We start from the raw sequence: 27,312 nt of genomic DNA on the forward strand, positions 1-27,312 counted from the left end.
TAAGGTAATTAGAGTATATAATACAGATCTTATATTTTATTCCCTCACCAAAAAACCCCAAACAAAACAAACAGTTCCATTCTCTTACTTGGGCTTTGTGCCTAGTCCTGGAAATGGTGAGCTCGTGATGTATACTAACTGCTGACATCCTGGGAGCCCTGAGAAGAAAGGGTCTCACATTTCCCTATGTAGATTTTCACTTAATTTCTCTGTACATTCCGTTGTGCATTTTATCACTGCCCTCCACAGTGATATCAGGAACACTTTTGTTCATTTTTTAAAAATAACAAACTTCCAATCTTTGGTGGGATGGAATAGAGGAAGTGTCACCTGACTAGCAGAAAGTAACCTGGGGAAATAATCTTTATATAATTCAATGTATGTTTCATGCCTACTTTTTGTGGAACTTGATGGTCTTACTTATCTCTTTTCTCAGATGGTTGTAACTTCTACTCTGCTAAGTTACTTAGTTATCTACCACTTATATCTATGTTTCAAAAAACACATGAAAATCTTCTACCAACTGATATATCCTGTCTGGTTTTTTCTGTCATGTGCTTTGACACATAATTTTATGATTTTGTTCCTTATTTTAATGAGGATTTATAAGGAAAGGGAATATATTTTTAAGGGTAGCTCAACACATTTAACAGAAATTTCTATTTTTTAAAAATATATATTTATTAGTTTTGTTTCTTATAATGACATATCAAGAAATCCAAAGGGAATAGAATGTGATAGCACAGATGACTTATTTACTGTAGCAGATGTGATTAATAAAAACTGTGAGGGATTAGCCTTGAAATTCTCAGAATTAAAAAAAAAAAGATGTGTATAGAAAGGTGCTAGAGTTCATTGCAGAATTCACAAGTTTCCATTTCCACACTGATCTTTTTCTCAAGATAAAGAAAGAGTATAAACTTCTGGGTACAATGAAAGTAATACAAATTTAGTACTCATAATAAAATTACTAGCTTATAATAGAAATAGAAGTTCCAAATAAACAAAAAATACTCTTATTGAATTTTCTATATGGATAAACATACAAATAAGAAATCTGACAAATCAGAAAATTTCTTAATGATCATGTAATTAGAGACTTCAGTGATAATGAATGGTGAAAGATGATATCCATCTCCACTGGATACATTTAATTTTCATCCAAATATCTCAGTATTTCTTAAGTTACTCTACTTTCTATATTGTCTTAAAACTCACTAAAACAATTCATATATGTGATATAACTATGTTTCAAAGCCTAAATACCCTCTTCTGGGTTATAATGTTTTTTATTCAATTAACTCTTATTTATAAATTCCCTACCATTGACTACATGTACACATTTCTTTAAAGCTCACATAGATATATCTTCCTTAATTTACAGCTTCTATGCTATAATCATAATAAAGTAATATTTAAACATACTATTATAATTGGTATGGCTCAAGATAAAACTTAATAGATCCCTCAAAATAGAAGGAATCATTTTAATAGCAAAAAGTTTTTTTTGTTTTTTAATAGAAGGAATGTTAATATGAGGTCAGCCCCAACAGTCAGAACCTACCTAAGGAAAAAATACTACAAACGTGTGAATTTTGTCATAATGTTCTGTCACTTTTCTAGAACAATTAGGCAAATATACAAAAAAAAAAAAAAAAATTGAACTATAACCCAAGAAAAAGAAGAGAGGTTTCCTAGATTAAACATTTTGTCTTTTTTTAATACAAATTTATTTATTTTAATTGAAGGCTAATTACTTTACAATATTGTATTGGTTTTGCCATACATCAACATGAATCCGCCACAGGTATACATGTGTTTCCCATCCTGAACCCCCCTCCCTACTCCCTCCCCATACCATCCCTCTGGGTGATCCTATATATGGAATTTACAAAGATGATAATGATAACCCTGTATGCGAGACAGCAAAAGAGACACAGATGTATAGAATAGTCTTTTGGACTCTGTGGGAGAGGGCGAGGGTGGGACGATTTGGGAGAACGGCATTGAAACATGTATAATATCATATATGAAATGAATTGCCAGTCCAGGTTCGATGCAGGATATTTTGTCTTTATAATATGTATATACTATTATTGTTTGAACCTGATGATTTATGCTGAAGTCAGTAAGAACAACCAAGCTGAAGGTCAACAATCAGACATTTGATCACAATATCTAAGAAATAAACTCTTTGAGACAAAAATATGTCAGGCTGTAGATAAAAGCATATAGTGTAATGTTAAACAGAGAAATCCAGAAGTAAATGCAAGGGAAGAAAACAGTAGATCAAAACCACAGTGATATTAGACAGACAAGAGAGGCAGAGACAACAGTGAATAACTAAGACCATGATCTTACGTGACTTTGTGTACCTGATGCTGTCAGTTCTACAAATATTTGACTCAATACTAACTAGCATGTGTGGGCACATTGCCCATTTTACTAAAGGAAGTAATCTTCACACTACGAGTTAGGATTATATTAACTCCACAATAAGAGGATATTATTGTCTATGAGCTTCTTTTAGATCAATCCAAACTATGAAGAAAACTTTGAAACTTCCATTCATCTTTTGTCATCTGAGACCAACTTCTTGCTCCATAACATCCTCATGGCATTTTTCACTTCTGCATTCCTCAGTGTATAAATCAGAGGGTTGATCAAAGGTGTTCCAAGTGTGTAAAACACAGCTATCATCTTATCCATGGGGAAGGTGGTTGCAGGGCGAGTGTATATAAATATGCAAGGACCAAAGAACAAGATGACCACAATGATGTGGGAGATGCAGGTGGAGAGGGCTTTTTTCTTCCCCTCAGCACTGTGGTTTCTCAGAGAATGTAAGATGATAGCATAGGAGAACATCAGCATAACAAAACTCACTGTACAGATGGCCCCGCTGTTGGACACCAAGAGTAGGTTGGTCACATAGGTGTCTGTACAGGCAAGTTGTAACAAAGGCTGCAAGTCACATAGATAATGATCAATCACATTGGGACCACAGAAAGGTAAACTCAGGGCCAGAAAAATCTGAGCTGAAGAATGCACACAGGACCCCACCCAGGCCACAGCCACCAACACACCACAGACTCGATGACTCATGATGGTCGTGTAGTGCAGGGGCTTACAGATGGCCACATAGCGGTCAACAGCCATGAGGACAAGGATGAAGATCTCCAGGCAGCCAAAGAAATGAAATGAAAAAACTTGGACTATGCACTCATTGAAAGAGATAGTGCCATTCTTCAAAAGGGCATCTGCAATCATCCTAGGGGCTATGCATGTAGAGAAGCAGGTATCAGACAAAGATAAATGGAAAAGGAAGAAATACATTGGACTCCCAAGTGCCCTGCTGGTCTTGATGGTAGTAATAATCAGAAAGTTCCCCAACAAGGTCCCCAAATAGAAAATCAAGAAAGTGGTAAACACTATTTTCTTCCTAACAGGATCTTGTGTCAACCCAAGCAGAATAAACTCAGTCACATTATTATTCAGCTGCATGATCTTATCAATGCAGAGAAGGGATGGGTGTTAAATGCTTTATCTGCAAAATATAGAAAAGAATTAATTCATGGTGTGAGGTGTGATTTTTTGGAATATTTTAAGTGAGACAAATATTCTTCATCATGGACATTTTAGTTGTGGTTTCTTAACAAGGCACCTCAACACTTAAGTTGTAATGACAACTTCATGGGGTCATTATGAGTCCCTTGTAAGACTGTGAAAATTAAACTTTTCTATAGCACTCTTCAAATACAACCATTTGTGTAATTTACATGATTCTCATTAATTTTGCCTAATGAATATTAAGAAATACAGCTCCATTATATTAACTTAATTACTTTCATATTCATTTAATCAGAGGGGAGAGAGTATGTTTGGATACTGTATCAGTTGGCATTTTGTATATATTTTACTGCCTTTGGAAGTTCATAATATAAATGTAAAAATAGCCCAGTCTCATACCCCAAAAATGCCTCTATATATCAATTATATATAATATATATTATTATATTATAATTATAATATAATATAAATTATATTATATAATTACATATTATTTAACACAATTTTATGTTAATAATTATATATTATATAATTATTATATTATAATATAATATATTATATATATATCACTGTTTGTTATATTTGCTTATATAAATGTTTATTTTTATTAGTCTATAATGTGATCCACTCCATTGTGCATTCTGTTCCATATGTGACAGCTTAAAAAGAGGAAGAAAAAGCACTTATAATCTTTAAATATAATGCCCTTACTTTGAAACAACTTTATGATATTTACTACTTGACATACACTAATGGAGAGAAGTGAACTTCAATGGATAGAAGTGAACATTCTTCAGTGGTTGATAATATCACAAATATTTCCATTTCCAGTTTTCTTTTTTCCCATTTCTGAAAACACCCTTCAAAAAATGCATAGTTCCAGAGTTTACATGTAAATTACTAGGGGTATTCACTCAATAGTTTATATGCTTAAACTTCAGATGCTTTGCTTAAGCATTTTAGAACTGAGGCCTTTAAAGAGGTGTCAGCAGATAGCTTTTTTCGGGCCTAATCATGGTTGTGATCCCCAGTAGGATTTGTTTTATCTGGGCACCCGGAATCTCCACATCACTGTAATAGAACAAATATTCAGAAGAGAGGGGAACATATAATTTTAGTCAAGAGGAACAGTGGATAGTCAGTAAATACCTATATTCAAATTGTTTTCTGTCTTTGCAAAATCAATCATTATTCAACTTTGAAACATCATTTCCTTCAATGAAGAGTTAGTATTTTTTCACATGTGGAAAGAAATATTATCACTGACTTCACTTCATAGAACAAAATTTTTCCTCTAGGTTTTTATTGTCAATATGATAGTGTAAAGAACACCATTTGCAAGTAAACATATAAACTGAATGTGACAAATTTAAATATAATTTGGAAAACTTACCCCACTGTATCCATCCTCAGTCCCACCATATTTTCAGTGCATCATCTTGAAAGCTGTGAGCCACCGAAGCACAAACTGATAAACCAAATAGACAATGATCCATATTTGTTATTTTTCTCCCCCTCAATAAATTTTCTTCCCCTCAAAGTAGTTGAATCATGTATTATCTTCCTGCAAATCAAAAACTCCTACTGGGAAAGTGTCAAAGTTATTTAATATTTCTTATTTTAGAAAATAATCTCTTAGACCATGCAATCATTGGCAAAGATCTTAAATGGTCAGGGAACTAAGTCTTGGTATTTTAGTCAGTGCAATAAACTCATCCTTTCCATGTGCATTTGAATGAGTGATCCATCATGAAGTAGTTGTACTTGAAAATATTATCTGTGATTGTGGCCACTCTTTTGAGTATATGGCTTTTGTTTTGTATGTTATCAATCTCTTTAAATTGTCCATTTCTAGAACAACCTTATTTATACATTAGGACATACACTTGTAAGATAAATTAAGAATCATAAATACATGTGCTTTTTAACATTATAAGTACATGTGTGTGTGTTAGTCACTCGGTCATGTCTGACTCTTTGCAAGTTCACAGACTGATGCTTCTGTCCATGGAATTTTCCAGTCAAAAATACTCGAGTGGGTTGCCATACCCTTCTCCGGAGGATCTTTCCAACCTAATGATCAAACCCAGGTCCCCTGCCTTTCAGGGAGATTCTTTACCACCTGAGCCACCAGGAAAGCCCATAAATGCACAAGATTAATCATTAACTTGCAAATAATTGTGAATTTTTATCAAATATTCAATCAACAGTGTATTCAGTAGTCTCCTTCCTTCCTTAAGTGTAATTTTATTTCTAGTTACTCTGTCTTGTGGAGAAGGCAATGGCACCCCACTCCAGTACTCTTGCCTGGAAAATCCCATGGATGAGCCTGGTGGGCTACAGTCCATGGGGTTGCTAAGAGTCGGATATGACTGAGCAACTTCACTTTCACTATTCACTTTCATGCATTGGAGAAGGAAATGGCAACCCACTCCAGTGTTCTTGCCTGGAGAATCCCAGGGACAGGGGAGCCTGGTGGGCTGCCGTCTATGGGGTCACACAGAGTCGGACACGACTGAAGTGACTCAGCAGCAGCAGCAGCACTCTGTCTTGAAACTCAGGACCCAACTGCTAAGAGTACCTATGGCTGATCCGGGCTGAGGTTTGACAGAAGAAAACACAATTCTGTAAAACAATTATCCTTCAATTAAAAAAAAAAAGCTAATTAAAAAAAAGTAATCTCTTATGAAAGCCATCAGTGATTGCTTTGAAGGAAGTTCTCCAGTTCTTTAAAGCTTCTTTTATAGCTTTTTTTATGCTATCATATACTATGCTTAAAATCAAAACTGTGTGAGCTTCCTTTAGCGTCTTTCGTAGAAGAATTTTTGAAGTCTTTAGGATTCTGCTCTCCCCAGATTCAAACCAAATGCCTTGTACAATGTACATGCTTAATAAGTATTTTTAAGCTGAACCATCATAGTTACTTCTTGTAATAATCATATGATTGTTTTAGTACTATTCTGATTAAAGATACATTCACATTATTAACTTACTGTGGCCATCTGTATAGTATATATGGTATGGTGAACAGGTAAATGTGCTCCCAATTTACATGTTTGAAAAAAACAAAATGAGATAAAATTTAAATAATTTAATCAGCTCCACAACCTGGAGTAGAACATGTTGTACTCAGAACAGCACCACTTGGCCATGTAAGATTTTAGGACTTTGGCATGCCTAAGATGATCATTGTGAATTTTCTACACTTTTTACATGAATCCGTGGCCCTTCAAGAATACAAGGACAGTCTTGGTATTCTTCCTATTCTTCTAACATAGATGGGTATTTTTCTATGTCACTCTGTATAACCATATGTCAACTTTTCCCAGAAGTCAGATTCTCAAAGGTATCTGACACAAAAATGAATTGTAATAATCTAGAGACAAAACTGCACTGAGGGGAGGAGCCAAGATGGCGGAGGAGTAGGACGGGGAGAACACTTTCTCCCCCACAAATTCATCAAAAGAGCATTTAAACGTCGAGTAAATTCCACAAAACAACTTCTGAATGCCGGCAGAGGACATCAGGTACCCAGAAAAGCAACCCAACTCTTCGAAAGGAGGTAGGAAAAAATATTAAAAACAAACAAAAAAAAGAGACAAAAGAGGGAGGGACGGAGTTCCGTCCCGGGAAGGGAATCTTAAAAAGAGAGAAGTTTCCAAACATCAGGAAACCTTCTCACTGCCGAATCTGTGCCGAGCTTTGGAAGCACAGAGGGCAACATAACAGGGAGAAAAAATAAATAAACAATTTAAAACTCGCAGATTGCGAGCCCTACGGTAACTCCCCCAGCGGAGAAGCAGCGCAGACGCCTGCATCCGCCATTAGCAAACCGGGGCTGGGCAGGGAGGCGCGGCGTGGGCTGCATCGCTGAGAGTAAGAATCTGGCCTGAATACCCTGAGCGCTATCTGAGCGAAATAATTTGGGCTAGCAAACCAGACTGTGGGATACCTACCACGCGAAAAGCCAGCCCTAACCTAAGACCGCCAGGCCCGCGCACGGAACAAAGGACTGAACAGAGATAGCCGGCTGCAGACCTTCCCCCTCCGGTGACAGGCAGCCAGAGCCGGAAGGGGGCAATCGCAGCCCCAGAGAGACATTATCTATAAAATTGTAAGCAGGCTTCTTTGCTAACTAAAACTTCTTGGGGGTCTGGACGGTCAACATCTGCCTGAGAAGGTGCGCCGGTTTTACATCCAGATAACCGAGTGGCGAGGAGGCGATAAGTCGCAGCATTGGCGCTCACCTGGGAAGAGCAAATTGGCGCTCGGACCTGGGAAGAGCACAAAACGCAGGCCCAACTGAGTCTGCGCCTCTGAGGACTACCCGAGTGCCTGAACCTGAGCGGCTTGGACCTGGGAGGTGCATGCAGCCCAGGGCCAGCCTCGGATTGTTCCCGGCGGAACAACCTAGAGTCCGAGCAGTGTGGACAGGGAGGCTACACGCGCCGTGAGCAGGGGCAGACCCAGGGTGGCTGAGGCACTGCGAGCCCACGCCAGTGTTATTTCTTTGCAGCATCCCTCCCTCCCTCCCCACAGCGCGACTGAACAAGTAAGCCTAAAAAAAAAAAAAAAAAAAGTGTCCTCCACCGTGCCCTTTGAGTCAGGGCGGAAACCAGATACTGAAGAGACTAGCAAACAGAAGAAGATATAACAGAGGGAAACGCCTTGGAAGCTATAGGCAATAGATCAAAACCCTGTGGTTACTACGGACTACATAGGAAGGGGCCTATAGATCTTGAGAAATATAAATCTGACCAAGGAACTAGCCAAAAATGAACTGAACCCACTCACCCACAAAAAAAAAAAAAAAAGTCCTAGATATATTTTTATTATTTTTACAATCATTCTTTCTTTTTTTTTTAATTAAAAAAAAAAAATTTAAGTCCTCTATTGTTCCTTTAATTTTCACTTTTATAACCTATTACTTTGCCAAAAAAAAAAAAAAGACCCTATTTTTTTCTTCTTCAGCAAACTTCATATATATATATTTTATAATTTTTTGACCTTGTTTTTTTTGTTTGTTTGTTTTTGTTTTTTTCTTCTTTTCTTTAACATTGTATTTTTGAAATTCCAAACTCTACTCTAGATTTTTAATTTTTGCTTTTTGGTATATGTTATCAATTTTGTACCTATAGTTTTTTTTTTTATATAATTTCTGTGACTTTTTTTTTTCTTCTTCTTCTCTGTTTCTTTCTCTTCTTCTTTTATATAACATTGTATATCTGAAATTCCAAACTTTACTCTAGATTTTTAATTTATGCTTTTTGGTATTTGATATCAATTTTGTACCTGTATTTTCTTTATAATTTTTGTGACATTGTTCGTATTTGTTTGTTTGTTTTCTCTCTTTATTTTTCTTCTTCTTTTTTTTTTTTTTTAACATTGTATTTTTGAAATTCCAAACTCTACTCTAGATTTTTAATTTTTGCTTTCTGGTATTAGTTATCAACTTTGTACCTGTACTTTCTTTATAATTTTCGCGACCTTGTTTGTTTTTGTTTGTTCGTTTTTTCTCTCTTTCTTTTCCTTCTTCTTTTCTTTAACATCGTATTTTTGAAATTCCAAACTCTACTCTAGATTTTTAATTTTCGCTTTCTGGTATTAGTTATCAAATTTGTACCTGTACTTTCTTTATAATTTTCGCGACCTTGTTTGTTTTTGTTTGTTCGTTCTTTCTCTCTTTCTTTTCCTTCTTCTTTTCTTTAACATCATATTTTTGAAATTCCAAACTCTACTCTAGATTTTTAATTTTTGCTTTTATGTATTTGTTACCAATTTTGTACCTTTAAGGACCCAATCTTCAGGACCCATTTTTCACTAGGGAGTGAGATTACTGGCTTGACTGCTCTCTCTCCCTTTGGACCCTCCTTTTTCTCCACCAGGTCGCCTGTGTCTCCTCCCTAACCCCTCTCTACTCTACCCAACTCTGTGAATTTCTGTGTGTTCCAGACGGTGGAGAACACTTAGGGAACTGATTACTGGCTGGATCTGTCTCCCTCCTTTTCATTCCCCCCTTTTATCCTTCTGGCCACCTCTGTTACCTTCCTCCTTCTTCTCTTCTCTGTATAACCCCGTGAACATCTCTGAGTGGTCCAGTTGTGGAGTGCACATAAGGAAGTGACTACTGGCTAGCCCACTCTCTCCACTATTGATTCACCTCATCTCATTTGGGTCACCTCTAACTCCCTCCTCCCTCTTCTCTTCTCCATGTAACCCTGTGAACCTCTCTGAGTGACCCTCACTGTAGAGAAACTTATCATCTTTAATGTAGATGTTTTATCAATGGTGCTGTATAGAAGGAGAAGTTTTGAAACTACTGTAAAAATAAGACCGATAATCGGAAGCAGGAGACTTAAGTCCAAACCCTGACTCCAGGGAACTCCTGACTCCAGGAACATTCATTCACAGGAGCTCATCAAATGCCTCCATACCGACACTGAAACCAAGCACCACACAAGGGCCAATAAGTTCCAGGGCAAGACATACCAAGCAAATTCTCCAGCAACAAAGGAACACAGCCCTGAGCTTCAAGATACAGGCTGCCCAAAGTCACCCCAAAACTATAGACATCTCATAACTCATTACTGGACATTTCATTGCACTCCAGAGAGAAGAAATACAGCTCCACCCACCAGAACACCGACACAAGCTTTCCTAACCAGGAAACCTTGACAAGCCACCTGTACAAACCCACACACAGCGAGGAAACACCACAATAAAGAGAACTCCACAAACTGCCAGAATACAGAAAGGACACCCCAAACTCAGCAATTTAAACAAGATGAAGAGACAGAGGAATACTCAGCAGATAAAGGAACAGGATAAATGCCCACCAAACCAAACAAAAGAGGAAGAGATAGTGAATCTACCTGATAAAGAATTCCGAATAATGATAGTGAAATTGATCCAAAATCTTGAAACTAAAATGGAATCACAGATAAATAGCCTGGAGACAAGGATTGAGAAGATGCAAGAAAGGTTTAACAAGGACCTAGAAGAAATAAAAAAGAGTCAATATATAATGAATAATGCAATAAGTGAAATTAAAAACACTCTGGAGGCAACAAATAGTAGAATAACAGAGGCAGAAGACAGGATTAGTGAATTAGAAGATAGAATGGTAGAAATAAATGAATCAGAGAGGATAAAAGAAAAACGAATTAAAAGAAATGAGGACAATCTCAGAGACCTCCAGGACAATATTAAACGCTACAACATTCGAATCATAGGGGTTCCAGAAGAAGAAGACAAAAAGAAAGACCATGAGAAAATACTTGAGGAGATAATAGTGGAAAACTTCCCTAAAATGGGGAAGGAAATAATCACCCAAGTCCAAGAAACCCAGAGAGTACCAAACAGGATAAACCCAAGGCGAAACACCCCAAGACACATATTAATCAAATTAACAAAGATCAAACACAAAGAACAAATATTAAAAGCAGCAAGGGAAAAACAACAAATAACACACAAGGGAATTCCCATAAGGATAACAGCTGATCTTGCAATAGAAACTCTTCAAGCCAGGAGGGAATGGCAAGACATACTTAAAATGATGAAAGAAAATAACCTACAGCCCAGATTATTGTACCCAGCAAGGATCTCATTCAAGTATGAAGGAGAAATCAAAAGCTTTTCAGACAAGCAAAAGCTGAGAGAATTCTGCACCACCAAACCAGCTCTCCAACAAATACTAAAGGATATTCTCTAGACAGGAAACACAAAAACGGTGTATAAACTCGAACCCAAAACAATAAAGTAAATGGCAACGGGAACATACTTATCAGTAATTACCTTAAACGTAAATGGGTTGAATGCCCCAACCAAAAGACAAAGACTGGCTGAATGGATACAAAAACAAGACCCCTACATATGTTGTCTACAAGAGACCCACCTCAAAACAGGAGACACATACAGACTGAAAGTGAAGGGCTGGAAAAAGATTTTCCATGCAAATAGGGACCAAAAGAAAGCAGGAGTAGCAATACTCATATCAGATAAAATAGACTTTAAAACAAAGGCTCTGAAAAGAGACAAAGAAGGTCACTACATAATGATCAAAGGATCAATCCAAGAAGAAGATATAACAATTATAAATATATATGCACCCAACACGGGAGCACCACAGTACGTAAGACAAATGCTAACAAGTATGAAAGGAGAAATTAACAATAACACAATAATAGTGGGAGACTTTAATACCCCACTCACACCTATGGATAGATCAACTAAACAGAAAATTAACAAGGAAACACAAACTTTAAACGATACAATAGACCAGTTAGACCTAATTGATATCTATAGGTCATTTCATCCCAAAACAATGAATTTCACCTTTTTCTCAAGCGCACATGGAACCTTCTCCAGGATAGATCACATCCTGGGCCATAAAGCTAGCCTTGGTAAATTCAAAAAGATAGAAATCATTCCAAGCATTTTTTCTGACCACAATGCAGTAAGATTAGATCTCAATTACAGGAGAAAAACTATTAAAAATTCCAACATATGGAGGCTGAACAACACGCTGCTGAATAACCAACAAATCACAGAAGAAATCAAAAAAGAAATCAAAATTTGCATAGAAACGAATGAAAATGAAAACACAACAACCCAAAACCTGTGGGACACGGTAAAAGCAGTCCTAAGGGGAAAGTTCATAGCAATACAGGCACACCTCAAGAAACAAGAAAAAAGTCAAATAAATAACCTAACTCTACACCTAAAGCAACTAGAAAAGGAAGAAATGAAGAACCCCAGGGTTAGTAGAAGGAAAGAAATCTTAAAAATTAGAGCAGAAATAAATGCAAAAGAAACAAAAGAGACCATAGCAAAAATCAACAAAACCAAAAGCTGGTTCTTTGAAAGGATAAATAAAATTGACAAACCATTAGCCAGACTCATCAAGAAACAAAGGGAGAAAAATCAAATCAACAAAATTAGAAACGAAAATGGAGAGATCACAACAGACAACACAGAAATACAAAGGATCATAAGAGACTACTATCAACAATTATATGCCAATAAAATGGACAACGTGGAAGAAATGGACAAATTCTTAGAAAAGTACAACTTTCCAAAACTGGACCAGGAAGAAATAGAAAATCTTAACAGACCCATCACAAGCATGGAAATTGAAACTGTAATCAAAAATCTTCCAGCAAACAAAAGCCCAGGTCCAGACGGCTTCACAGCTGAATTCTACCAAAAATTTAGAGAAGAGCTAACACCTATCCTGCTCAAACTCTTCCAGAAAATTGCAGAGGAAGGTAAACTTCCAAACTCATTCTATGAGGCCACCATCACCCTAATACCAAAACCTGACAAAGATCCCACAAAAAAAGAAAACTACAGGCCAATATCACTGATGAACATAGATGCAAAAATCCTTAACAAAATTCTAGCAATCAGAATCCAACAACACATTAAAAAGATCATACACCATGATCAAGTGGGCTTTATCCCAGGGATGCAAGGATTCTTCAATATCCGCAAATCAATCAATGTAATACACCACATTAACAAATTGAAAAATAAAAACCATATGATTATCTCAATAGATGCAGAGAAAGCCTTTGACAAAATTCAACATCCATTTATGATAAAAACTCTCCTAAAGCAGGAATAGAAGGAACATACCTCAACATAATAAAAGCTATATATGACAAACCCACTGCAAACATTATCCTCAATGGTGAAAAATTGAAAGCATTTCCTCTAAAGTCAGGAACAAGACAAGGGTGCCCACTTTCACCATTACTATTCAACATAGTTTTGGAAGTTTTGGCCACAGCAATCAGAGCAGAAAAAGAAATAAAAGGAATCCAAATTGGAAAAGAAGAAGTAAAACTCTCACTATTTGCAGATGACATGATCCTCTACATAGAAAACCCTAAAGAGTCCACCAGAAAATTACTAGAAATAATCAATGACTATAGTAAAGTTGCAGGATATAAAATCAACACACAGAAATCCCTTGCATTCCTATACACTAATAATGAGAAAACAGAAAGAGAAATTAAGGAAACAATTCCATTCACCATTGCAACAGAAAGAATAAAATACTTAGGAATATATCTACCTAAAGAAACTAAAGACCTATATATAGAAAACTATAAAACACTGGTGAAAGAAATCAAAGAGGACACTAATAGATGGAGAAATATACCATGTTCATGGATTGGAAGAATCAATATAGTGAAAATGAGTATACTACCCAAAGCAATTTATAGATTCAACGCAATCCCTATCAAGCTACCAACAGTATTCTTCACAGAGCTAGAACAAATAATTTCACAATTTGTATGGAAATACAAAAAACCTCGAATAGCCAAAGCGATCTTGAGAAAGAAGAATGGAACTGGAGGAATCAACCTACCTGACTTCAGGCTCTACTACAAAGCCACAGTTATCAAGACAGTATGGTACTGGCACAAAGACAGAAATATTGATCAATGGAATAAAATAGAAAGCCCAGAGATAAATCCACGCACATATGGACACCTTATCTTCGACAAAGGAGGCAAGAATATACAATGGATTAAAGACAATCTCTTTAACAAGTGGTGCTGGGAAATCTGGTCAGCCACTTGTAAAAGAATGAAACTGGACCACTTTCTAACACCATACACAAAAATAAACTCAAAATGGACTAAAGATCTAAACGTAAGACCAGAAACTATAAAACTCCTAGAGGAGAACATAGGCAAAACACTCTCCGACATACATCACAGCAGGATCCTCTATGACCCAGCTCCCAGAATATTGGAAATAAAAGCAAAAATAAACAAATGGGACCTAATTAACCTTAAAAGCTTCTGCACATCAAAGGAAACTATTAGCAAGGTGAAAAGACAGCCTTCAGAATGGGAGAAAATAATAGCAAATGAAGCAACTGACAAACAACTAATCTCAAAAATATACAAGCAACTCCTACAGCTCAACTCCAGAAAAATAAATGACCCAATCAAAAAATGGGCCAAAGAACTAAATAGACATTTCTCCAAAAAAGACATACAGATGGCTAACAAACACATGAAAAGATGCTCAACATCACTCATTATCAGAGAAATGCAAATCAAAACCACTATGAGGTACCATTTCACACCAGTCAGAATGGCTGCGATCCAAAAGTCTACAAATAATAAATGCTGGAGAGGGTGTGGAGAAAAGGGAAACCTCTTACACTGTTGGTGGGAATGCAAACTAGTACAGCCACTATGGAGAACAGTGTGGAGATTCCTTAAAAAACTGGAAATAGAACTGCCTTATGACCCAGCAATCCCACTGCTGGGCATACACACTAAGGAAACCAGAAGGGAAAGAGACACGTGTACCCCAATGTTCATCGCAGCACTGTTTATAATAGCCAAGACATGGAAGCAACCTAAATGTCCATCAGCAGATGAATGGATAAGAAAGCTGTGGTACATATACACAATGGAGTATTACTCAGCCATTAAAAAGAATACATTTGAATCAGTTCTAATGAGGTGGATGAAACTGGAGCCTATTATACACAGTGAAGTAAGCCAGAAGGAAAAACATAAATACAGTATTCTAACGCATATATATGGAATTTAGAAAGATGGTAACAATAACCCTGTGTACGAGACAGCAAAAGAGACACTGATGTATACAACAGTCTTATGGACTCTGTGGGAGAGGGAGAGGGTGGGAAGATTTGGGAGAATGACATTGTAACATGTAAAATATCATGTAAGAAACGAGTTGCCAGTCCAGGTTCGATGCACGATACTGGATGCTTGGGGCTAGTGCACTGGGAGGACCCAGAGGGAGGGTATGGGGAGGGAGGAGGGAGGAGGGGTCAGGATGGGGAACACATGTATACCTGTGGTGGATTCATTTTGATATTTGGCAAAACTAATACAATTATGTAAAGTTTAAAAATAAAATAAAATTAAAAAAAAAAAAAAAGAAAAAAAACAACAACAACAACAAAAAAAAAACTGCACTGATAAAACAGCATTACCTTCTACTAACTACTGCACTTACTTTAAATTTTCAAACAAATTTAGCCAGTTTTAGAATGGTTAAATTTCTCAAAATAGTAATAGAGAGTGTGTTGAGCTGGTAGCTAAAAGAGATGAGCTGAAAGAAAATCACACAGAAAAGTTGACGGAAAAAAAGAGTGAAACACAAGGTGTCATGTTGATCCTTCTACCTGACAGGGTTGTGTGTGCGTGCTTAATCGTTCAGTCATATCTGACTCTTCGCGACCCCATAGACTGTAGCCTCCCAGCCTCCTTTATCCACAAGGATTCTCCAGACAAGAATATTGGAGTAAGTTTCCATGCCCTCCTCCAGGGGATCTTCCCAAACCAGGAATCGAACCCAGGTCTCCCACATTGCAGGCAGATTCTTTCAGTCTGAGCCACCAGGGAAGCCCTTCTACTTGACAAATCTGTTTTATTGCAGAAGCCACAGTGAAAACTTTGGCTTCCTTAAGGACTCTCTTAAACTATACCATCCTCTGTGATATGTTTATATTTCACTTTTATCTTTAGGAAAATCTCTGCTGCTGCTACTGCTAAGTCGTTTCAGTCGTGTCCGACTCTGTGCGACCCCATAGACGGCAGCTCACCAGGCTCCCCCGTCCCTGGGATTCTCCAGGCAAGAACACTGGAGTGGGTTGCCATTTCCTTCTCCAATACATGAAAGTGAAAAGTGAAAGCGAAGTCACTCAGTCGTGTCCGACCCTCAGCGACCCCATGGACTGTATCCTACCAGGCTCCTCCATCCATGGGATTTTCCAGGCAGGAGTACTGGAGTGGGTTGCCATTGCCTTCTCCGAGGAAAATCTCTACATTCATTTAATTTCTATGAACAGTACCTTTCTCTGTGGGAAGGTGAACAGATCAACCCAAGATTCTTTATCCCTCAAAAGCTTAAAATAGATAAAGATGGAAATTTCTCTCACACATATATGGCATATTACGCTTCACCTTCATTATGCAGTTCTTAACCTCCACTTTGTTATGTTTCCTCTGAACCTTCCATCAGGTGTAGTTATCCACTCTTTCAAAATAAATCTAGATGCATGTCAACTACAAGTTATATGCTTAAAATATCATTTTAGAAACATTCAAGGAGTAATACTTTTCATATGTGATATACAACTTTCTATTTAAAGCTGTCTCTTAGATGTGGAGAAGTTGGCGTTCTCCAAAGAGCTTATTCCGCAGTCACTATCTGTATTAGTTTCTACATCCTTCTTAAGGGGAATAAGACATATGGAAATATATTTTTAAATTTGCTAAATTATTCTGCATGATGCTTCTCTCATTACAATCATGTGAGTAGTCTGTCACTTACCTGTTAGAACCCTCTAAATTAGCATCAGGCTTTCCATCCCTTTTTGAAAACAGCCTTCTCATGGAATGCTGAAAAAAAAATAGTACATTCTAAAGGGAATATTTTAAGACATAATGATGTTAGATATTAGCATCACAGAGAGTAGTATTCCCTAATGTTTCCCTTTCTTTGCTCATCAGAAACATCCTCAATGTTGTAATAAGTTTAAGTTTTGGTTTGTCCTCTTAGCCAGTAGAAGAGTAAATTGCCCCTTCTTGTACTCAGGAACCAAGTATGGAAAAGGGTTTGAAGGCATTAGGTGCCTCAGGCTGACCAAAGATACCAGGGAAAAAGAGGAAAATTCAGATGGATGGCAGGGATGGTGACAGAGGAGAGGAAGAAGAAGAAGAAGAAAAAAATTGACTTTGGTTAAAAAAAAAAAAAAAGGATCACCAAGAAGCTACTCTGCTACACCCAGTGCTCTAGAGTACCCCTTTGTTCTTATTCTCTAACTCTTGAAAACTATGTTTAATTACAATCTAGGTTGCATTCTGTGCCTAGAGCCTTCCTTCACCTGGAAACCACAGGTTTGTAGCAAGTGGTCTGAGGATGGAAATGTACGTGAGCACTGAGTAGAAATCTTTTTTTTTTTTTTCTAATTAATTTCCATTTGTTTTGCTAACTAATAAAGAGACACTTATTAAGGAAAACATCTTATGAAAATAATTTTTATTCACTATTGAGAAAAGTCAGTATCTTTTTTCCTAATAGAATTGCCAAAAATGTAGACTGGGAACTCCTGCTTAATTTTACCATAATGGAGACAGTCTGATTAAAAATGAAGTTAACAAAAAAAGGAAGAAGAAAAAAACAACAGAAGAAACCCATTTTTTATAATAAGTTTTCAACTGTAGAATTCACTCATTTCCAAACAATTTTACCATCTTTCATTTATTCTTTTTATGTTATTGCTTTTTTGTGCATGTATGCCAGCTCAGGTGTGTCCACTCAGACACATCCAATTCTTTGCAACTCCTGTAGACTCTAACCTGCCAGGATCTTCCATCCATGGAATTTTCCAAGCAGGAATACTGGAGTGGGTTGCTATTTCCTACTCCATACTGCTTTTTTGCATTTATGTAAATAATAAAATGAATCCTAGTAAACTTACTACCATCTCAAGAAGTAAAATATTACCCATAATAAAACATTTTAAACCACTTTCTTATCTGCTGCCCACCTCTTCTTAAAAGTAAGAAGTATTTTAATTTTGTCCTAAAAATAAAATACTTTTATCATATATATTTTCCCTGGCTTTGAATTTTACAGAAATTTACATCCTTTATGCAGACTTCTTGGAATTGCTTTTATTTTTTTTCATCCAACAATACTATGTTTTATTTTGGTTGTTGAATTTAGTTGTAAATTCATTTCCACTGATATATTACACTCCATTGTGGTATTATTTCAAAATATATTTATTCAATACCCAGTCAATAGATCTTTGACGGACTACTATGAACAGTAATTATGAACATAAAAATATGTTTCCTAGGAGTGTAATTAATAGGTTTCAGTATATGCCAGTGTTCAGATTTACAAACTAATATAAATTTCAGTAAGGAGAAAGCAGATGCAATCCAGTTATGTGCCAAAAAAAGAAAACAAATAGAATATTTGTGAACAGAGTTAAAAATTTTCACACGATTAGCAAAGAATTAAATAGAAGTATGTTCTCTTTTGTTGTTGTTTTAATTAAGAACATGGATAAAATTAAAATCCTCAAAACAACCAGAGTTCATAATTTTGAATGTCAGTTTAAAAATGTCAAGTTTTAACCTCTTTTTCCTTGCCATTTGTAAGATAATTTTTTTCAACGCTAATGTGATCCAGAGTCCTGTGAAGGAAAAATAGTTTCTTTGAGGCAGAAAAACTTATTATTGTTTATTAAAATATGTGATCTATACAATCAGATTAGAGGTTTATGATTGTTTCTATTACTAAAGAAAATATTTATAAAAGCATTTCCATATTGCTGCATGCTTACATCAGTTAAAGACACATTTTAGAATTTAGGAGAAGAGGAATTATAATGAAGGATATTAATTAGAGTATTGCATAGTATCAGAGTTCTTTTTTCACCTGAATATGGCCTGGATTCAAAACCCTAGCCAAGTAGAATAATATATTCTGTTGTTTAAATGATGAAGAGATGTATAATATTTACTTTCTCATTGGTTTGTTAAAGAGCTCTATAAATAGACTAACTTCCAGGACCTTGAATCCCAAGTAAATCTAGTACCTAGTACCATATAATCGGAGAAGGCAATGGCGCCCCACTCCAGTACTCTTGCCTGGAGAATCCCATGGACAGAGGAGCCTGGTGGGCTGCAGTCCATGGGATCCCTAAGAGTCGGACATGACTGAGCGACTTCATTCTCACTCTTCACTTTCATGCATTGGAGAAGGAAATGGCAACCCACCCCAGTGTTCTTGCCTGGAGAATCCCAGGGATGGGGGAGCCTGGTGGGCTGCTGTCTATGGGGTCGCACAGAGTCAGACACGACTGAAGTGACTTAGAAGTAGCAGTACCATATCATGGCAAGCACAGTCTGGAGGTACTTTAAACTATGACAGATTGCTTACATTGAGTGATGGACTCAAAAAAATATATTAACTTTATTCTATCTCATAATTTAGAGATTCAATATGAATTAGTGGGAATAGATGAAATGAATAGGTGAATAGATGAAATGCACAGGATTTTCAGAGCAGTGAAAACACTCTGTATGATACTATTGATATAATGATGGACACAAATCATTATACTTTTCTCCAAATTCATGAAACATACAACAACAAGATAGAACCCTAAGGTAAACTATGGACTTTGGGTTATTATGTGTCAATTTAAGTTCATCATTTGTAACAAATTTGGAACAAATCAAGTCTAGGGGAAGTTGATAATGGGAGATACTACATATGTATAGTGGTAGGGGTATATGAGAAACTTGTACATTCCTTTCAATTAAACTGTGAACCTAAAACTGTTCTTAAAAAAAAAAGGCTTTATTAAAATGTAATCCAATGTATTTACTCCTTGATGTAGAGGCTTCTACATGAAAATGCCAGGTGTTTCTCTAGAGTGTAATTTCTTGGAGCTATGAGCTACACTGAGGCAAGGACTATGGCATATTCTTTAGATCAGCCTTACTTAGAGATGCCTTGGGACTCCAGTCCCAGCCTTTGGCTCATGAATCAGGGCAGGGAAAAGTGCATTCTCTGAAGTATGTGGCAAACCATGGTCATTGCCTCCTTCCAGTGCAGTCTGTGGTGTCCATGGACTATGCACTGCTTTAATTAGTCAGAACACTCGGTGCCAAAGCATTACCCACTCTAATTGGCACTTTGGTCTATCAGCTCCCCAGTGACAACTTCTTTTATCAACCAGTGGCTTCTTGACAAGAAGCTTTGGACTTAATCCTACTATTGAGCTACTGAAAATGGCTCCTATTAGCAGGCCGCAATTCCCCCAACGTAATAAAATGTTCTCTGAAGACATTACATCAGCCATCTTGAATGGTGCTTCTGTCTCTAGTGCTCTGCACAGTCAGGGATGGAGACCGAGGCCCGTTTCATTTCTCCCCATCTGTAAGTTCATGCCAACTCTCTGCTTTCACCTAGAGCATCTTCCTAAGATCACGCTTCTCCCATTTCCTGTCACTCAGAGCATGGGCATATGGCCATCTTCACATTCAAGACTGTGTGTCCCTTTGGGAAGTTTTCTTTGTTGTATACATGGCACCTAAGGGTAGTTTTCAATGTGTAGTCAATTATTTCTCAAATTTGAGTATTTTTCAAAAGACTGTTAAATAGGTAAGTTCTGAAGTTCAGTTTCATGCCTGGTCTTCAGCCAAAAATTTTTATCAACTTAGAATTCAGCATTTGAAAGGTGGAAGAGCTAAAAGCCAACATTAGTGTCGTTTGTGACCTCTCTGCCCTGTAGGATATGACTGTATAACTTACTGTCATGTACAATCTCCATAATCATGCTATCACAACTCAGTCACAAGATTCAGATTCATTGTTAATACGTGCATGTTTGTGTGCTCAGTCTCTCAGTCATGTCTGACTCTTTCTGGCTCCATGGACTCTAGTCCACCAGACTCCTCTGTCCATGGAGTTCTCCAGGCAAAAATACTAGAGTGGGTTGCCATGTCCTACCTCAGGGATTTTCCTGACCCAGGTATCAAAATCATGTCTCTCTTGTCTCCTTCATAAGCAGGCAGATTCTGTATTACTGTGCTCCCAGGAAGCCCTAAGATAACATATTTACTCTCAAATATTGGTGAACATTTTAGGTGTGACTAGGAGACAATATTTTCTTATTCATTTCATTTTTTTCACTTCAGTTTCTTGCTGCAAATTAATTAGTAAAATTACCCAATAGGACTTTCACAATTCTGTGATATTCAGTTGTGTGTGTGTGTGTGTGTGTGTGTGTGTGTGTGTGTGTGTGTGTGTGCATGCTGAAGAAGCTGAAGTTGAATGGTTCTATGAAGACCTACAAGATCTTTTAGAACTAACACCAAAAATAGATGTCCCTTTCATCATAGGGGACTGGAATGCAAAAGTAAGAAGAAACACCTGGAGTAACAGGCAAATTTGGCCTTGGAGTACAGAATGAAGCAAGGCAAAGGCTAACAGAGTTCTGCAAAAGAATGCACTGGTCATAGCAAACATCCTCTTCCAACAACACAAGAGAAGACTCTAGATATGGACATCACCAAAATCATATTGATTATATTCTTTACAGACAAAGAAGGAGAAGCTCTATACAGTCAGCAAAAACAAGACCAACAGCTGACTGTGGCTCAGATCATGAACTCTTTATTGCCAAATTCAGGCTTAAATTGAAGAAAGTAGGGAAAATCACTAGACCATTCAGGTCTGACCTAAATCAAATCCCTAACAATTATACAGTGGAAGTAAGAAATAGATTTAAGGGACTAGATATGATAGACAGAGCCTGATGAACTATGGATGGAAGTTCGAGACGTTGTACAGGAGACAGGGAGCAAGATCATCCCCAAGAAAAAGAAATGCAAAAAAGCAAAATGGCTGACAGAGGAGACCTTACAAATAGCTGTGAAAAGAGGACAAGCTAAAAGCAAAGAGAAAAGGAAAGATATACCCATTTGAATGCAGAATTCCAAAGAATAGCAAGGAGAGATAAAAAAGCCTTCCTCAGCAATCAATGCAAAGAAATAGAGGAAAACAATAAAGTGGGAAAGACTAGAGATCTGTTCAAGAAAATTAGAGATGCCAAGGGAACATTTCATGGAAAGATGGGTTCAATAAAGGACAGAAATGGTAGGGATCTAACAGAAGCAGAAGATATTAAGAAGAGATGGCAAGAATACACAGAAGAACTCTACAAAAAAGATCTTCACGACCCAGATAATCACGATGATGTGATCACTTACATAGAGCCAGACATGCTGGAATGTGAAGTCAAGTGGGCCTTAGGAAGCATCAATACAAACAAAGCTAGTGGAGGTGATGGAATTCCAGTTAAGCTATTTCAAATCTTGAAAGATTATACTGTGAAAGTGCTGCACTCATATGCCAGCCAATTTGGAAAAATCAGCAGTTGCCACACGACTGAAAAAGATCAGTTTTCATTCCAATCCCAAAGAAAAGCAATGCCAAAGAATGCTCAAACTACTGCTCAATTGCACTCATCTCACACATAACAAAGTACTCCTCAAAATTATTCAAGCCAGACTTCAATAATACATGAACTATAAACTGCCACATGTTCAAGCTGGATTTCGAAAAGGCAGAGGAACCAGAGATCAAATTGCCAACATCCACTGGATTATCAAAAAAGCAAGAGAGTTCCAGAAAAAACATCTATTTCTGGTTTATTGACTATGTCAAAGACTTTGACTGTGTGGATCACAATAAACTGTGGAAAATTTTGAAAGAGATGGGAATACCAGACCACCTGATCTGCCTCTTGAGAACTCTGTATGCAAGTCAAGAAGCACCAGTTACAACTGGACATGGAACAACAGACTGGTTCCAAATAGGAAAAGGAGTACATCAAGGCTGTATATTGTCATCCTGCTTATTTAACTTATATGAATGTGTACACTTTTCATGAAGTGTACATCATGAGAAACACTGGGCTGAATGAAGAACAAACAGGAATCAACAATGCCGGGAGAAATATCATTAAACTCAGATATGCAGATGTCACCACCCTTATGGCAGAAAATGAAGAACAAAAGAGCCTCTTGTTGAAAGTGAAAGAGGAAAGTGAAAAGGTTGGCTTAAAGCTCAACATTCAGAAAACTAAGATCATGGCATCTGGTCCCGTCACTTCATGAGAAATAGATGGAGAAACAGTGGAATCAGTGACAGACTTTATTTTCTTGGGCTCCAAAATCACTGCAGATGGTGACTGCAGCCACGAAATAAAAATACTCTTACTCCTTGGAAGAAAAGTTATGACCAACCTAGACAGCATGTTAGAAAGCAGAGACATTATTTTGCCAACAAATTTCTGTCTCGTCAAGGCTATGATTTTTCCAGTAGTCGTGTATGGATGTAAGAGTTGGATTATAAATAAAGCTGAGTGCTGAAGAATCGATGCTTCTGAACTGTGGTGTTGGAGAAGTCTTGAGAGTCCCTTGGACTGCAAGGAGATCCAATCAATCCATGCTAAAGGAAATCAGTCCTTAATGCTCATTGGAAGGACTAATGTTGAAGCTGAAACTCCAATATTTTGGCCACCTGATGCAAAGAACTGACTCAGTGGAAAAGATCCGGATACTGGGAAAGATTGAGATGGTTGGATGGCACCACTGAATCAATAGCCATGAGTTTGAGCCAATTCTGGGAGCTGGTGATGGACAGGGAGGCCTGGCGTGCTGCAGTCCATGGGGTCGCAAAGAGTTGGACATGACTGAGCAACTGAACTGCTCTGAATTGTGTGCGTGTGTGTACGTGCACGCATGTACACACAGACATAGAAAATCCTTTAAAATATATGACATTTATCTCTAAAAATTAACTTTTTGTTTGGTTTGGAGATTTGTATGTAATAATGATTATTGGCAGGGTTCTCTGTGAATGTGAAGGTGCTGGCAAAAAGTTATCACAACCTGACAGGAAGAGGAGAAAGAAAACTTAGGGTGTGGGATGGATCAGATTAAAAATGCATAGGCTTTTGAGGGAGGTAAGGTAAGTTCTTCATGGAACTAACTGAGGATGGCTCATGCTCTGGGTACCACTTCTGTACTCACAAATGTTTTGAGAATTATCTTTCTGCATTGGTTCTCACCAGGGCATTCTGTAACATAATTGGCTGGTGTTTCCAGCTACTGAATTATGACTGAAAAACTGACAACTGCCAAGATTTCCATTCTTGCTGTGTGGTGTCAGAGAAGGATGCTGGCCCATCTGAGTCTGTAGCGAGACCACTGTGGTATCAGTGGGGTGTAGTAAAGCTAACTCATCATGGGTGATCATCTGAACCGAATCTAAGCAACATTTTGTGGTGCCCCAGCCTTCTGGGAACATGTGAGCAAATGCAAAAGTAGGAAGTCAAGAAACACCTGGATTCCAGTCCCCTATAATGAAAAGGACATCTTTTTAGGTTGTTAGTTCTAAAAGGTCTTGTAGGTATTCATAGAACCGTTCAACTTCAGCTTCTTCAGTGTCACTGGTTGGGGCATAGACTTGGATTACTGTGATATGAATGGTTTGCCTTGGAAATGAACAGAGATCATTCTGTCGTTTTTGAGACTGCACCCAAGTACTGCATTTTGAACTCTTTTGTTGACCATAATGGGTACTCCATTTCTTCTGAGGGATTCCTGCCCGCAGTAGTAGATATAGTGGTCATCTGAGTTAAATTCACCCATTCCAGTCCATTTTAGTTCACTGATTCCTAGAATGTCAACGTTCACTCTTGCCATCTCTTGTTTGACCACTTCCAATTTGCCTTGATTCATGGACCTGACATTTCAGGTTCCTATGCAATATTGCTTTTTACAGCATCGGACCTTGCTTCTATCACCAGTCACATCCACAACTGAGTATAGCAAACACAAAATTTTTAACATAATACTTGTTTTCATTCCTTTGGGTGTTTTCTTTTAGGATTTTTTTTTTTTTTAATATATTGCTGATATAGGTCTTGAAGTAGGTCATGGGATATGCTCAGTCTAGAGATAATCACGTCCCACAACTAATGAAAATATTTCTAAGCATTCAACCAACAGCACTGTCCCTGTGAACTATGAGGTTTTCCAGCTAACAAGAGTAGGCTCTCTTTTTGGCCTAGTTTGAGAACCAAGCACTCTTCTCTCTAATTCATTTGGGTGAATCTTTCCCCAGGCCCAGATATTTTCCTCAGATGCACACACAGATCAGTATTTTGATGAGATACTTGAGATGGATCCTCTTAGCTTTGCATAATTTTCTCTTTGTCTTTCTCACATCTAACCTCTCCAGGACTATAGATGGATTTTCTTCCTTGAGCATGAATTTCAGATTCTCAACTCAGAGGCAGTATCAGGATCTTTTGAGCTATCCCTCTCTGTACCAGAGCAGGGAAACTTTTTGTTATTATTGTTGTTCAGTGTCTCAGTCGTGTCCAATGTTTTGTGACCTCATGGACTGCAGCAGCCAGGCTTCCCTGCCCTTAACCATCTCCCAGAGCTTGTTCAAACTCATAGTCAGTGGTGCTATCCAACCATCTCATCCTCTGTCACTCCCTTCTCCTCCTGCTCTCAGTCTTTCCCAGCATCGAGGTCCTTTTCAATGAGTGGGTTCTTCACATCAGCTGGCTAAATTATTAGAGTTTCAGCTTCAACATCAGTCCTTCCAATGAATATTCAGGGTTGATTTCCTTTAGGATTAACTGGTTTGATGTCCTTGCTGTCCAAGGGACTCTCAAATGTCTTCTCCAGCACCATAGATTGAAAGTATTTAATCTCTGTTGCTCAGATTTCTTCATGGTCCAACGCTCACATTCGTACATGACTACTGAACAAACCATAGCTTTGACTCTACAGATCTGTCAGCAAAGTCATGTCTCTGCTTTTTAATATGCTATCTAGATTTGTCATAGTTTTCTTCTAAGGAGCAAGTGTCTTTTAATTTCATGGCTGTGGTCACCATCTGCAGTGATTTTGGAGTCCAAGAAAATAAAGTCTGTCATGGTTTCCATTTTTTTTTCCCCCATCGATTTGCCATGTAGATGATAAGTAACAACAAAAATAGAATTATCTGCATCTGAGAATCCTGGGTAAGTCCCATTAGAATGAATTCAGTCACATTCATCTTGTATTCTTTCATTTCAATGCTGATGATGAATTCAGAAGTGGTGAATCTAAGTAAAAATATTTTCTTGACAGATTAGAGGAGAATGGCTAGAGTAATAATGAACTGTGCCACTTGACACTGCTGCTGATCATACAGTTGCAATGTCTACCTATTGTCTTTTTCTTCACTATCAACTCTGATCTTCTCCCTTCACCTTCCACTAATTTCTCAGTGGATTTTAGTGGCTTAGCTATAGGTATAGCCTAGAAATTCACCCCTGCAATGTCTACTCATGTCTTCAATCTACCCAAAATGCAGGCCAGATTCCTATAGTTTCTTATTTGCTGTCACAATATGAGTAGCAAGAGGTAGCCAAGTGTTAATAGATCGCCTGAAATGCAAAATATTCTGCCCTATCTCCACTGTGGTTTAACACATGTATGTATGTGATGATCATGGTCAATTACTTCTGCCAGAGTCATAGAAGAGACTTTTCTCTGAATTGTTACAATAGCAATCCTTCTAAGTGCCAGGTAAGTCAGATTTAAGATAAGTCAGACAAGAAAACAACAAGAAAAGGATTCCTTTATGGCATAATTGATCCAATATATCAACTAACTGAAGCTTAGTTTTTTTTTTTTTTTTTTTTTTGAAGTTTGTCGTTATGTTAGCCATTCAACAAATATCCTTAAATTAAAAAAAAAAAAAAAAATCAGTTGATCTCTCTGTCACTTACAACCAAAAGTATCCTATGGAAAAATCCTATGAAACTGGGTGAATTTTTAAGTCCTGTTACTCATTTACATTATATCTGTCTTTGCAGAAGTACAATATGATTTTAATTGTAACATTATAATTTGTGTTGTCACTAGAACGACTCATTACTCTTTCAAAATTGAATTGCCAGGACGTCATTGATGGCCCAGTATTAACATCCCACTTTCCAAAGCAGTAGCCACAGTTTCAACACTACATTGGGGAACTAAGATCTCACATGCCACAGGGCAACTAAGCTCACATGATGCAACTAAGACCAGATGAAGCCAGAAATAAAGATTTTTAAAATTTAGTTGCTATTTACATAATGTTATACGT

General features: G+C 37.3%; 1 protein-coding gene across 1 annotated transcript; it reads right to left on the bottom strand.

The window, feature by feature from the left end:
* Window positions 1-2,568: 2,568 nt before the first annotated feature.
* Window positions 2,569-3,501, bottom strand: LOC113905156 (olfactory receptor 4C16-like). The gene has a single exon (XM_027562136.1). It carries the CDS (start codon window positions 3,499-3,501, stop codon window positions 2,569-2,571), a length of 933 nt encoding a protein of 310 aa, XP_027417937.1.
* Window positions 3,502-27,312: the final 23,811 nt, after the last annotated feature.

This window comes from Bos indicus x Bos taurus, chromosome 15, assembly GCF_003369695.1.
Source record: "Bos indicus x Bos taurus breed Angus x Brahman F1 hybrid chromosome 15, Bos_hybrid_MaternalHap_v2.0, whole genome shotgun sequence".
NCBI classification, from domain to species: domain Eukaryota; kingdom Metazoa; phylum Chordata; class Mammalia; order Artiodactyla; family Bovidae; genus Bos; species Bos indicus x Bos taurus.